Source organism: Helobdella robusta, assembly GCF_000326865.2.
Source record: "Helobdella robusta unplaced genomic scaffold HELROscaffold_11, whole genome shotgun sequence".
Taxonomy (NCBI): domain Eukaryota; kingdom Metazoa; phylum Annelida; class Clitellata; order Rhynchobdellida; family Glossiphoniidae; genus Helobdella; species Helobdella robusta.
In genome coordinates this window covers 578331-593330 of record NW_008703617.1, presented here as the reverse complement: position 1 = coordinate 593330, position 15000 = coordinate 578331, and the positions used below count along the sequence as shown (strand labels likewise).

General features: G+C 35.5%; 3 protein-coding genes across 3 annotated transcripts in view; 1 reads left to right on the top strand and 2 right to left on the bottom strand.

Moving 5' to 3' along the window:
* The window catches only part of HELRODRAFT_190104 (hypothetical protein), a gene marked incomplete at its 5' end in the record, with an annotated part of 7173 nt that extends 5737 nt beyond the window's left edge, over positions 1-1436 (bottom strand). Inside the window, 2 exons of the mRNA XM_009012625.1 lie at positions 1-1019; positions 1241-1436. The exon at positions 1-1019 is cut by the window's left edge and continues 138 nt beyond it. Of these exons, the coding sequence (XP_009010873.1) occupies positions 1-1019; positions 1241-1436 (1215 nt within the window). The remainder of the gene's footprint in view (positions 1020-1240) is intronic.
* Positions 1437-2095: 659 nt separating this feature from the next.
* HELRODRAFT_109006 (hypothetical protein) lies at positions 2096-11364 on the top strand. Its single transcript, XM_009012624.1, has 24 exons — positions 2096-2174; positions 2348-2400; positions 2739-2886; positions 3066-3435; positions 3683-3881; positions 4090-4255; positions 4533-4632; positions 5133-5211; positions 5435-5503; positions 5823-5896; positions 6016-6114; positions 6423-6571; positions 7176-7441; positions 7636-7690; positions 7793-7948; positions 8085-8311; positions 8377-8557; positions 8760-8900; positions 8961-9057; positions 9337-9440; positions 9657-10019; positions 10223-10413; positions 10725-11028; positions 11057-11364. Exons 1-23 carry the CDS (start codon positions 2163-2165, stop codon positions 10795-10797), a joined length of 3372 nt encoding a protein of 1123 aa, XP_009010872.1. The 5' UTR covers positions 2096-2162; the 3' UTR covers positions 10798-11028; positions 11057-11364.
* An 83-nt stretch (positions 11365-11447) lies between these two features.
* Positions 11448-13980, bottom strand: HELRODRAFT_109002 (hypothetical protein). The gene is made up of 5 exons (XM_009012623.1): positions 13137-13980; positions 12877-12931; positions 12590-12802; positions 12439-12498; positions 11448-12227 (listed from the first exon to the last, which is right to left on the bottom strand). The coding sequence occupies exons 1-5, from the start codon at positions 13340-13342 to the stop codon at positions 12177-12179; spliced, it is 585 nt and encodes a 194-aa protein (XP_009010871.1). The 5' UTR covers positions 13343-13980; the 3' UTR covers positions 11448-12176.
* Between the last annotated feature and the right edge of the window lie 1020 nt (positions 13981-15000).

Sequence of the window (15000 nt, the reverse complement as noted above, 5' to 3'; positions counted from 1 at the left end):
CCCTTTATTTTTTTGCTGTTGTTTTGGTTGAGTTCGTTGCTGCAGCCCGCTATTTAAATGTTGTTGCTCTTGTGGTGCTAGCTGCTTCGGTGGTGCTAGCTGCTGCTGTCGCTGGGGATGGTGGTTAGGTTGCTGTAGTTGTTGCAGGTCGTCAGGTTGTTGAGAATGTTGAGTCTGTTGAAGTTGCTGCTGTTGCTTCGGTGGGGTAGAGTCGAAACGAGGTTTAGGTGAAAAAAATGGAGAAGGATTTTCAGCCTGCTGTGACTTGAATGAATGTTGTTGCAGTTCTTGTTGTGGGTTCTTTATCTGTTGCTTTTGTGGCTGTTGAAACAAATGCTGCTGCTCTGGCTGTAGCTGAAAATTAGGCTGCCGCTCTTGGGGATTTTGTTGTTGTTGTTGCAGATCCCCGGATAAATGTGTCATTGGAATGGGCAGCAATGGTCTAGTTAGACGTGGTTTAGTTGGTGTTGGGATGGCAACTGCTGCTGTTGTTGATTGGTTAGGCAAGGAGCGGCTGTAATATGACTGTTGCTGTTGTTGTTGCTGCTGTTGTTGTTGCTGCTGTTGAGGTCTTTGTTGTCTCTGCTGAGGTCTTTGTTGCTGCAACAGATGTTGCTGCTGCTGGTACTGCGGTCTTGACGACCGATATTGTTGCGGCTGTTGCTGAAATTGTGGTCGATATTGTTGCTGTTGTTGAGATTGAAATGCATTATTCACGATTCTATTTTGAAAAATATTGTTGGCCCCACTGCTAAAATTATCTCTTTTATTACTATCATAACAATTGAAACTATTCTGATACTGACCATGGTTGGCATTACCGACACCATTATCATATGTCTTGTTTTGCTCCCAAATTTCTTGGTAATCGTTAACATCCATATCATCATCACCACTCCCACCATAACTATCATTACTATCAACATGGTAGGCAAAATTGTCGGTGCCACTTTTCAGATTAGTGAAATTAGGCGATGAGAGACAGACCCTTGGATGAGGACGGTAGAGCTGCGGTGGGTCTGTCATTTTAGTGAATTGGGAATTTGCCAAATAATTCATTGACTTAAACTTTATATACTCAAATGTATACATATTAAGCAATAAATGATGATTCATTTATTATTTATAAATTATTATAATGAAGTAAAATTAAAATAGAAAAAAAATAATTTGAAAAGTAAAAAATATTAAATTATAAAACAGTTTAAACATTAAGTAGGGCATGAAACTTTAATATTACCTGCAAAATGTTTTTCGCCGTAATTCGACGTTCTCCATCTGAAATGATTGGGGATTCCACGAGGAAGAAGCCCAAAGCCCGGATTTTCGTTGACCGGTTCATTTTTTGGTGGAAACGGAGAATTAGGCATTTGCATTGGAGAACCTGTCGGCCGCAAAAGAAACGGTTGTCTGGGTTTTGAAGCACCAAAACTCATTTTTATTTTTGTAAAACTTGAAAATTAATGAAAATTTTTTTAGGAAATTCAAAAAAACATTTTGCTATCGGTGGTCATTGTCTAAAAAGTAAACACAATTATATATGTATGAAACGCCAAAATAAATTTTATAATTTTTAATTTGAAATACATAAAAATAATAACATTTAGCTATTTTTATACAATTTTCAAACATATTTTTATATTTATATTTTAGTTATATGTATTAAACAGTATCTTATTGAACAAAGTAGTATCATATAATGAATAAAAATACTTCTTTCAAAAATTTAAAAAATTTTAAATTTGATTTCATTTTGTAAAGATAATGATGATTAATTAAAAATTGATTGATCGTAGCTTTTGACTCAAACGATAAAAAAAATCACCCTCCAAATTTTCTCCGAAAACAAGCTCCTTGTTCGACCGTTAAAAGTGAGCGAAGGCCGTTATATTTATTTTAGTTATAATTTAGTTAAAAACTAAATTATAAACTAAATTATAACTAAAATAATTATAACTTTTCTAGTTATAATTTTATTCAATGACTTAATGGTAAGACTCTATGGTAAGACTTTAAGCTACTGTATTTATGAAAGTTTACTTTTAGATATTTAAATTTCAAGTTTACTTTTCATTATTTCAATCACACACTATTTAATAAAATTAAACATTTTTGCGGATAAACGCGTAAAATTAGGAATAATTAGCAGTTGGACCGCTAAAATGATTGAAGACGTTAGTGATTTTTGTTAATAAAAATAATTTTTTTCTCATTTTATGTAATTAAAACTTCGTCATTATTAAAATAAAATACAACCTCTTTCTTTTTTCTTTTTTTAAATTTTATTGTTAAATAAAAATATTTTGTTTGCCACAAATCTCTTTTTCCAATTTTTCTCTAATTCTAGGAGTCGGAAGTATTCGAGATAAATGACTTCACGACGGCATCTGAATGGGAACGGTCAGTAATGTTAAATTTATTATATGTGGATAAAATTAATCTTAGTCAGTGTGAATTCCCAAACAAAAATTGTTAATTGGAATGATTTATTATGGATGAATGAATGAAAGAATGAATGAATAAATGAAAAATTGAATGCATAGGCCATAGATGAATGAATAATTGACTGACTGACTGACAGACAGAATAATTTGATTTTACCTTCATTCAATGATTCAAATATGATTAAACTGCTTTTTAAACAATTGTAATTGAATTAAGAAGCATTATTCTTTATTGACATTTATTTATGATCATTCTTATTTATAACGTTCCTCCAAAATTTTTTTCTCAAAAAGTTTTGTGGCTCAGATAGAGGAGGTCTTACAAGATTGGCAATTGTCGACCCCTTATCAGCCACATCATCATCAACAAAAACATCATCATCAGCACCAACCACAACAGCAAATGCAGCCACAACAGCAGCAAGGCAGCAAGTCTATTAGTGTAAGCTTCTGATTTTTTAAGGTTTTATTTTCATAAAATTTGATTGAAGACATTTATATTTATTGATTCAATGATCACTTTGTCATTTGTTTGTTTGTTCGTTCGTTCGTTGATTAATTGATTCATTCATTCATCCATCCATCCATCCATTCAACAATTCACTTTTTCTTCACTCCCAGCACTCCCAGCCATCAGCACCACCATCCAATCATCATCATCATCATCACTGGGACGAGACATCAGCGTTTGTCCAATTCGCAGACTACACCTTTGTACTGACCAGACATAAAATGATGACCACCCAAAATAACGGTGATGCTGGTAATGATGTTGGGGAAAGAAAAAACGATGATGATAATGATGATGGTGATGATGATGATAGAAAAGCGAATGTCAAAGCCAGAGTCACGAGTCAAGAAGAGATAGTGAAGAGGCAGAGGAGGATGATGAAGATGTGGATGAAGAGAGATGATGATGATAGTAGTTGTGAGAGTGGCGATGATGATGATGGTGGAGATGATGAGGAGAAGAGAGAGTTGGCCAAAAATGGTCAGTTGCTGCTGTTTTTGGTGTCATCTTATTGCTTGTAACTTCATTCCTTCTTCCAGGCTGTTGATTATTCTTTTGATCAGTCGTTCACACAATTCATTGATTCAATCAATCATTCAATCATTCATTCATTTATTCATTCATTCACTCACTCACTCATTCATTCACTCGCTCAATCCACTCAACCAAATAAACCATCACAACGACGTAACTCAATGAAAAACCCTTGTACCCTCTCCCGAAAAAGTTCCTGAATTTTGGCGGGATATGATGGACACCACGGACGGTGACCTCTTCCCCACGCGTGCCCACTGCCTCCACAGATGGTTTGGTGTCCGCGATTTCCTCACCCTTGCCACCACTTCCGGTTCCGAAGATATTAATAGTGAGAGTCGGATCAACATGCTACTCAGCTGCTTTCGCATTGCTGCTTTGAATACCGGATGGTGAGAATGATGCTGGTGGTGGTGGGGATGATGGTGATGATGGTGTTGGTGATGATGGTGTTGGTGATGATGGTGGTGATGGTGGTGATGATGATGATAGAGGAATGGTGATGATGATGATGAAAAGAGGAAAATGAATGAATCAACATCATCTTACCATCACCATTATACCATCGTCACTGACTATCATCATTCCAATGGCAATCAGCCAGGTTCCATTCTTCGTGCAAGCATCTTCAAAGTGGCGGAGGTTATTCTATGGCGCGGGCGAGGGCTGGGGTCTGAGGACGAACTTTCAGATGGTGCACATGAGGACCTGTTCCAGCCGGTGCAACTATCTCGATGGCTTGATGGCTCTTTTTAAAGATAAGATTGTTAGTTGATTGGTCGGTTGGTTGATTGATTGATTGATTGATTGATTGATTGATTGATTGATTGATTGATTGATTGGCTGGCTGGCTGGCTGGTTGGTTGGTTGGTTGGTTGGTCGGTCGGTTGGTTGGTTGGTTGATTGATGGATTGATTGATTGATTGATGGATTGATTGATTAACTTTCTGGTTAATTTGTTGGTCGAATATTCATCATCGTCATCATCTTTTCATCATTTTCGTCATCGTCATCATCATCGTCGTCATCATCATCACCACCAGAACCCACCATTCCAGCCATTTGAAGGTGTCACAACGTCAGTAAGATTTACGTACGTGATCAATGATTGGTCGGAATTTCCGTGGCTCATGTCACCTCCCGGTACGCCAGTCCTGATTGGCTGAAAAATTAAATTACCCGATTACTATTTTAAAATGCGAGCTGTGATTGGCTGAAAATTTTGCCAGTCATAATTTCTACCTGAATGAATGTTTTCTTATTCTAATTCTTGCGAAATACAAGTGAACAAATGCCTGAGTTAAATTAATTAATTAATTTAATTAATTAAATAAATTAATTAATTTAATTAATTAAATTAATTAATTTATTTAATTAATTAATTTAATTAACCTTATTCTAATTCTTGCGAAATACAAGTGAATACAAGTGGACAAATGCCTGAGTTAAATTTTGTTAACATGCAAACTTCTGTTCTGACAAATATGTACTTGTGGCTAACATTCTAGTTATAATTATTATACATTTATTCATTCATTCGTTCATTCGTTCGTTCGTTCGTTCGTTCATCCATTCATTCATTTATTCGTTCGTTCGTTCGTTTTTTATTCATTTAATTATAAATCCATCCATCTTTATCCTAGACTTGGATAATCCTGATGTTGAGTTTGGCGGATCAAAATTTAACGAACTTCCGTTTGGGAGCTATGACGATCCCTTGAGGTTTGATTGGTTGATTGTTTTATTCATTCATCAATGTATCCATCCATCCATCCATCCAATCATCCATTTATCTATCAGTTCTTCATCTGTTCGTTTAAAAATTTTCAAGCTAGTTCGTTCGCTTGCTCGTTCATTCGTTCGTTTTTCCTTTCTTAAAAGCAATTAACTCAATCATTCATTCAATCATTTATTCATTCATCCATTCATTCATTCATTCATTCAGTGAATTTTCTCTCTCGACAACGTGGCCTTCCTTGCCAGGTCTCTTGCAATCAGAAAGTGAATCGCACTCGTAAGTTGATTGGCTGGCAGATTGGTTGATTGATTGGTTGGTTGATTGATTGATTGGTTGATTGATTGATTGGTTGATTGATTGATTGATTGGTTGATTGATTGATTGGTTGATTGATTGATTGGTTGGTTGGTTGGTTGATTGATTGGTTGATTGATTGATTGGTTGATTGATTGGTTGGTTGTTTGATTGATTGGTTGGTTGGTTGGCTGATTGATTGATTGATTGATTGATTGATTGATTGATTGATTGATTGATTGATTGATTGATTGATTGATTGATTGATTGATTGATTGAAATTTGAATTAACCAATCACAGCCGTTTCGAACCATTCCTGGCTCCTAATTGGTCAGTTAGAGTTAGCTCGAGGGACAATCCAAAGACCTTATTGGGTGAGAGGTTCATAATAAAATTAATTACAATAATAATAATTATGGTTATAATTTAAACTGCTATAATTATAATTAACTAATTATAATTAACTAATTATAATTACCTAATTATAATTAAGGATCTTACGTAAAGGGTATGATGGATATTTGTATGAAGCCGTCAGCTCTTTATACAGCTGTCAGTAATATAAAAGTGCCACAATCTGGTTGGTTGGCTGGTTGGTTGGTTGGTGGATTGATTGATTGAGATGTCATTCATTCACTCATTCATTCATTCACTCATTCATTCATTCATCATTCATTCGTTCGTTCGTTCATTCGGTCGTTCGTTCATTCGTTCGTTCGTTCGTTCATCCATTCATTCATTTATTCATTCATTCATCATTCATTCGTTCGTTCGTTCGTTCGTTCATTCGGTCGTTCGTTCGTTCGTTCATCCATTCATTCATTCATTCACTATTCACTTTTTTATTTTATTAATCCTCCGTTCGTTCTTTCATTCACTCAACCTCCGACGACCAATCAGACATCAACGCTTCCCAAGCCCTCAACCGCCTGACCGAGCCCCGAATGCCGACCTTGGGCAGTGTCGTCATGGGGGCAAGGTCGAAGTTGGCGGGCAAAATTGACGACACTCTGCCCATTAGTGAAGAGTTGCTTAATGACATTTTGCAGGTGGGTCTTTGTTTGGTATCCCTGAGTTGTTTGGTTGATGATGATGGTGGTGGTGGTGGAGATGCTTATCGTATATGTATATGAATATGTATTGTATTGTATGTTTGTACGCACATGAATATGTATCGTATTGTATGTTTGTACGCACATGAATATGTATCGTATTGTATGTTTGTACGCACATGAATATGTATTGTATTGTATGTTTGTACGCACATGAATATGTATCGTATTGTATGTTTGTACGCACATGAATATGTATCGTATTGTATGTTTGTACGCACATGAATATGTATTGTATTGTATGTTTGTACGCACATGAATATGTATCATATTGTATGTTTGTACGCACATGAATATGTATCGTATTGTATGTTTGTACGCACATGAATATGTATCGTATTGTATGTTTGTACGCACATGAATATGTATCGTATTGTATGTTTGTACGCACATGAATATGTATCGTATTGTATGTTTGTACGCACATGAATATGTATCGTATTGTATGTTTGTCTAAGTCCTGTGTAGAAGTACAACTCATGTAGCGTTTGGGATGAAAATTTTCACCTGACCATTTCAAAACTGGTAATTTCAATTCTAGCTGCTGTTTCCAGATGCCAGGCCATCTACATCACGGGCAGATGACGTCACGAACGCTACGTCATCGTCGTCATCAGCACTTCTATCTAAGGATATCTATCGCCAGCTTAAAGCGGCCCCGCCCACAAGTCTCGTCAGCCAATTGGCCGTTTGCACGTGCGTCGTCAACCAATCACACGGAGGTCTTAGAGCCGTCAACCAATTGTGGTCGGAGTTCGTCCTGGAGATGAGATATCGATGGGAGAATAGCTGTACTATTCCTGGGTTGTCAGATGGATGGGTGGATGAATGAATGAATGAAGGAATGAATGAATGAATGGATGAATGGATGAATGAATGAATGAAGGATTGAATGGATGAATGAATGAATGAATGAATGAATGAATGAAAAGGTGAATGAAAAAACAGACAAAAGTTAATGAAAGAATAAAAAGACGAATTTTTTTTTGATTGGTGGACAGATTAGAACCGGGTTCGCCTAACATGGCATGTTGCCTGCTCTACCAAAAATTGCAAGTAAGGTTATGGTGATGATGATGATGACGACGACAATAATGATAATGACGACGATGATGATAATGATGATGATAATGATGATGATAAAAATTTGTTCAAAAGATGTTGAACTGCTGTATTGAGAGAAAGAGACAACGAGAATCATTATCACCATCACCATCTTCTACAGGTGAAAATGATGATGATGACGATGATGATGATGATGACGACGATGATGAATTTATAATTATAATTAGTAACATAAGATGGAACGACATTGTTCTTTATGTTCTTTATGGCGATGAGTCAACTTATTTTTCAAATTTTTCCCGGCGCTATAAAATTATTTTTTTTTTTGCCAGCCAATAACAAACCACTATTGAAAAGATCACCCAATCACGAGCTGTCAAGCGAGGAAGAGGAATTTTTCGAGTGCGGTGAGATCTCTGATTCGTCGAAAGACGATAACGTTTATACACTCTCGTCCAATAGTAACGCAGAGCCTGAGGGTCGATTGAAACTATTGGACGGTAATATTAGCTTGCTGGAATTCCCGGATCGATTTATTTATATCCCCGTCACTCAGGAACCTGCCCCGGTCACTGAAGATCTACTGGAGGAAAATGCCGAAGTTCTAACAAGGTTTTCAATTGGCTGATTGATTAATTAATTTATTCATTCATTCGTTCATTTATTCATTCATTCAGACTGGGAACGAGCATGGAGGGGGCACAGTTGAGGGCCCGCATGCAGAGTGCCTGCCTCCTATCAGACATGGAGTCATTCAAGGCGGCCAATCCCGGCTGCTCATTAGTTGATTTCGTCAGGTGGTACTCGCCTAGGGATTGGCTGGAAAATGGAGGTGACCTTGATGACTCTGGTGGGAAGGTTAGATTAGGAATTTAGAAGATTAGGGATTGAAGGGGTGAGGAGTTGAAGAGTTTTAGAATCTTCATCTGTTAACGTCTAACAGTACATTTATGCATCAAACAAACAGACATACAATCTCGTTCATTAACCAATCACAATCACCCACCAACTCTCACCGACCAATCACAATCTATCCTCCGAACTCTCACCGACCAATCAGAGCCAGCCGAACAAACTTGGTCAGCTGAGCCAGCGAATGAGAGTAGAGAACAACGTCTGGTTGGAAGTCTGGCAGAGCGCCAGAAGCCTGCCCGCCAGGAAACAAAGAAGATTATTTGACGATACCAAAGAAGCTGAAAAGGTGATGATGATAATGATGTTATGGCGATGATGATGACGATGATGATGACGTCATCTTCAGGTCCTCCACTGGCTGTCCTCTCTGACGACCAGCCAACTGGCCAAACATCTCATGCCAGTGCTATTGACCGCCGCCGTTCAAAGGCTACTAACCAATCGTTAGTAGTTCTGATGATGATGTTGTTATCGTTGATGATGATGATGATTGTGATGCTACTACTGATGATGATGATGATGATTGTGATGCTACTACTGATGATGATGATGATGATGTGGTTGTTGTCGGTGATGATGATGATGTAGTTGTTGTTTATGATAATGATGAAGGTATTTTAAATAACCACCACAGTCATTGTAATTATCGTCTCCATCATCATCATCATCTTCTTCTTCGTCATCATCATCTTCTTCATCTTCATCATCGTCATTCTCAAAAGCGGAAATACATCTACCATTTTTGAAACGGCACGTGCACCAGCTTCCACAGAAACTTGTCAAGGTCACAAGAAATCTAGGTCAAGGGGAGATGAAGAGCTGTGAGGTTGGTTGGTTGGTTGGTTGGCTGGTTGGTTGGTTGGTTGGCTGGTTGGTTTTGTTGTTTTCGGTGTCAATCCAACAAACAGACACTTGATAATTCAATCAATCAACCAATCAATCAAACTATTCACTCAATCAATCATCCAACTTTCAATCAGTCACTCACTCATCCAACTATCCACTCAACCAATCAACCGACCAACCAATGAAACGACTTCAGGATCTTATCAACCACATAACTTTTTTGGAGTCTGCAATCGTTAAAGTCCAGTCACTCTTCAGAAAGCTGAACTCAACAAGACAAGCGATCACCAAAGACCGTAAAAACAATAATAATAATAATAATAATAATGAAAAAAACAACACCATCAATAAAACCAACAAAAATAGTAATAATAATAATAATAATAACGTCGATGATGACGATGACGAAGATGGCGTAGTGACGGATGGCGCGCTACAAAAATTCATCTCAGACATTCTGGAATTCCCCGAAGTTTCGTTTAAGAGTTGTCTGGATTATACGGCTCTCGGCAGATTGGTGTTTAAGTTCGTCAGAGATGGCGCTAATTCTGGGGACAAGGTTGGTTATGATAATGATGTTGATGATGGCGATAGTGATGATGACGATGATGTTGATGATGGCGATAGTGATGATGATGACAATGGTGGTGATGATGATAGTTGTAATGACGAAATTATAACATAATCATAATAACGATTCGCTCACTCATCTACTCAGTTTTTATTCTACTCGTCATCGTCATCATCAATATCACCATCAAGACCACAGATGCGGCGACTGTAGCTACTACAGCCACTACTACTACCACATCGTCGTCATCAGCAGCACCACCATCGCCTCCAGCCAATGAGAAGACGTCTGAGGTCAAGATGAGACCTCCAGTGGGGAAGGAGTACATCTTGAGGATTATGTGCAAGAGACCTGCGCCCTGGTCTAGAAAATGCCCCCAGAGGTTATGATAATGATGCTGACGGTCACGTTGGTTATGATGATCATGGTGGCTATGTCTGTTCTGATGATGACTACGTTGGTTATGATGATGGTGGCTATGTTGGTTATGATGATGATGACTATGTCGGTTGTGATGATGATGATAATGATGGTTATGATGATGATGGTAATGGTTGAGAGTCGAGAATGTTATATTATGTGGTGTGGCCTTCATCAATTAAAATGTTAACTTTTCTTTTTTTCATTCATTATTCATTAATTAATTAATAATAATATTATTATTATTATCACTATCATCATTATCTTCATCAGGTTGTATTGCGTCATAACGCCAGATGAATTCCGATTGGCTGGTGCCTTCAGTGACGACATAACTTTCCAGTGATCTGATTGGTTCTTGGAATCGGCTGCTTTTTCAACTATCGCGTTGGAATCAGCTGTTTTTTAAACTATCGCATATCTCAAAAACAACAACATCAACAACAACAACAATAATAATAACAATAATGATGGTTATGATGTTGATATGATACAGATGATATCTTTCGAGATGATACAACTATCCAGTGATTTGATTCGTTCTTGGAATCATCCGTCACCCTTATATGTTTTTTGATCTTATATCTGCTCCCTCACTATCATAACATTTACGACACGACAAATTTTCTCCGCAATTTCATTGGCCATTGAATTTATGACGTCATCTATCATTACTCCAATGGAAAATTGATATAGTAATATGAATCAGGCGTTAACTTACTACAAATCTTAACTTTCATCACGAATGACATCATCATCATCATCATTATTATTATTTTATTATTATTATTATTGTTGTTATTATTGTTGTTGTTATATGGATTAGTAATTCTTACTACCACAGATGGATTTAATGATTGGTTTTAAACTTTGGTCACTTATTTGTTCTAATAAAAATGATGGCGGAAAGAAATCTTTAGAATTTAATTTGATCTGTAGGCGTTTGAGAGAGAGGGAGAGAGAGAGAGAGGAAGAGAGAGAGAGAATTGTTGTAAATTTAATGATTTTTATTTTGGGATTGTAACAATGATAAAATCGAATTTAACTAGAAAACAAACACACACACACACACACACATACAGACACAAACACACATACAGACAGACACAAATGCACATACACACATATATACAAACAGACACAAACACACATACACGCATATATAGACAGGTATTTTTTACGTGTGAAGAATATAAATTATGTCTATAATAAACATTGCATCGAATAAATATCAAACCGTGAAAATAAGTTAATTAATGAACGAAAGATTGATTAAATGAATGAATGAACGGGTGAATGAATGATAATAAAAACAGATGAATGAATGAATGAACGAATGAATGAACTGAATGCATTTTAACTACTAGAAGTTCGGATGTTTAAAATCAAGTTGATGAATGATGAAACAATTGACTGACCAACCGAATGGACAAATGAAACAGCTGAGAAAAAGAAGATGATGAACGAACGAACGAACGGTAACAAAATGAATGAACGAAACAAATGAACAAACATGTGAACCAGATATGCTGAAGTAACAACTGTTCCAAAGAATCCATTCACCTCTTAAAAACACCATCATCGTCATCACAACCAGAACATAAATATTAATAATTATAATTATTATAACTATAATAATAATTATTATAATAATTATTATAACTATTATAATTAATAATTATTATTCACGACGCCATTGTATGTTATTTTTTTCTAGTTTTCCAATCAGTCAGGTATGAACAAAGAGACTTTTGGTATGAACTCAAGCAATAACACCTAGGAAGAATAATTATATTATGTTATTATTTAAATAATTATAAATTATATTATAATATTTACTTATAATTATCACATTTATTCACTTGTAGTTATATTAATTATAGTTCACATAACTACCATCATTATCATCGTCACTATCATCATCGTCATCATCGTCCTTATCATCATCATCGTCATTGCTATCATCACCATCGTCATCAAAACCTACGACTTCAGTCATGGATGTGTCGTCTGATTTTAGTTTGTGTAGCTTCCAGTTTAGATTCAGCTGGTGGTGGTGGTGTTGAAAAATAATTACAGTCAGCAAGATTAAAAAATATGGGAGTAAAAACTTTTAAATAGACAAAGCAGAAACCAACCCTGTGATAGAGTCGATTATTCTCATAATCTAGAATCTTCTCGACCTGATTTATCGTCCTCTTGTTCATGCATATAACAGGCCAGAGTGAACAGCCGAGTGAACAGCAGCAAACGAGCGAACAGCAGACGAGCCATCGAGCGTTCATGGTCATTGTTTTCTTCAGTACCAAGTTTATTCGTTTGATAGTCGAGGCGTACTCTTCTGGGGCCACCTTTCCAGGAAAGTGACGATGATGTTGATGATGATGATGATGGTGGTTGGTGGTGATGATGATGAAATTAGTACCTTAGCAGTAAGTGTCGAGGGGAATTTCGTGTCGAATCTGTTGTTCAAGCCAAACCTACCAAGAAAAAATAAATAAAATGAACTTAAATGAATAAAAAACTATTTATTTCATTATCATCAATCACATAACCAAACATTATTCATTACTACCATCATCATCATCATCAGTATACATTTATATATATATACATACACATTTATACACATATATATATATATTATATATAGTATATAACGTTTTATATATATATATAACATACAATGTTAGGTTTCCAGTGCCTTTAATAATGACAGGATCATGCATATTTAGATTGTAGGCCGTCGAATTGAGGTTGATGTTTGATAGATCTGCAGTCAGCTCGTCGACCTGCTCCCCGTCTAAAACATCAAACCTGGAGTTGTTATTGAAGTTTGATTCACCTTCTAAGTCTTCTAAACTGTAGATGACGTCGAGGTCGGCCGCCATGTTGTTTTCTAGCGGGGCTGGGTTGGCTAGATGGGGACTAATTTTATTATTCAGGGTGAAAATATTACGCTGTTGATCTGTAGTTCTCCTAACTATTTTCTGAGTGAATTAGTATTAGTAAGCTGATTTAAGTTAAATTACCTAAATGTAAAAATCAAACTCAGATTCATTTTAGATTTCAGTTTAGCAGTATTTTGAGTTTGACTTATGAGACTACACTACACTAATGTAGTAAAGTAAAGTCAGTACTACAAACCCATCACTATTATTATATCAAAAATCATGTAAATTAAAGAGTAATAAATAGCACTAATTTTTCAATTTGTTGAGGTGTTCGTTGGCTGATTAGTGATTAATAGTCAATTAGTAGTGTTTCTGTTAAGTTTTACTTTTAGTTTTTTACCTTTACTCATTTACTGTCTTAAATTTGCCTGACTACAATCAAAAGGTAGTAGTAATTCATATATGAAACCATTTCTACAATGATTCTACAAAAATTGTAATTAACCAAATGAACGAATTAAAACTTATTTTGAAATGAAATTTTTAGTAATTTTGACGAGAAAAACGAATGAAAAAAATGACAACGGTCTAATTTTTCTTTACAACGGCTTGTTTGTTGTTATGGTTAAGTGACAATTAACTTTTAAAAAAATGTTGCTCTAACAAATGTTATAGCGTTACATTTTTAACCTATAAATAATTTATATACTAGATATATATATATATATATGAAAATATATATATGTATATATATAAGTAAAGAACAGTATTTTACTACATTACAGAAATAATATATGGAATACTAATACTGTATGAAAAATTAATATATTTTTTACATATAGCCTTAAAAAAAGAATGATGATATTAAAAATATTACCAGAGTTAGATTTGATTGAAAATGGTTATAAAATTATCATATAGTTAAACTTTCGTCACCTTTTGAATTTAATTTTGACACCATTTCAATGCTATTGATTATTATTTTTGTTTCAGCCGTTAAGCATCATCATCAACACCATCTTCATCATCACCATAAGCACCATTCTCATCATCATCATCTTCTTTTTCTTCTTCATCATCATCATCATTATAGGATCATTTATTTTGATTTAACCTATATAAAAATTTGAATAATAAAATGAAATCAAACGTTCGACCATTGTGACGTTATTTCTTTCAACGTTTCAATGTTTTATGAATGAATGGATTCATGAATAAATGAACGAATGAACAAACGAATGAACGAACGAACGAACAAACGAATGAACGAACGAACAAATGAATGATTGAATGATCGTTTGGTTAGATGGATATAAACTCAACGAAACGACAGCAAAAAGGTATACCAAGGTACCCAACTTTAACCTAAAATGAACCTTCTAGAGTTCAAAAAATCCATTTTACCGAGTATGATTTCAGATCTCAATTCGTCTATCTATCCATCTATTTTCATTTCGTTAATTCTACTTCTATTCTACTTTTATTTTTATTATTTATTGTGTTTTATTTGTTTATAGGCATACGAATCCAGAGCGCTCAATGAGTCCTATATGATTCCGCGCTCAAACTTTAACATGCTATTTAGGTCTTTGTTTGAACAGTTGTAGGTGGGTGAGTGTATGTGAGTGTTTGTGTGCGTGTGTGTTTGTGTGCGT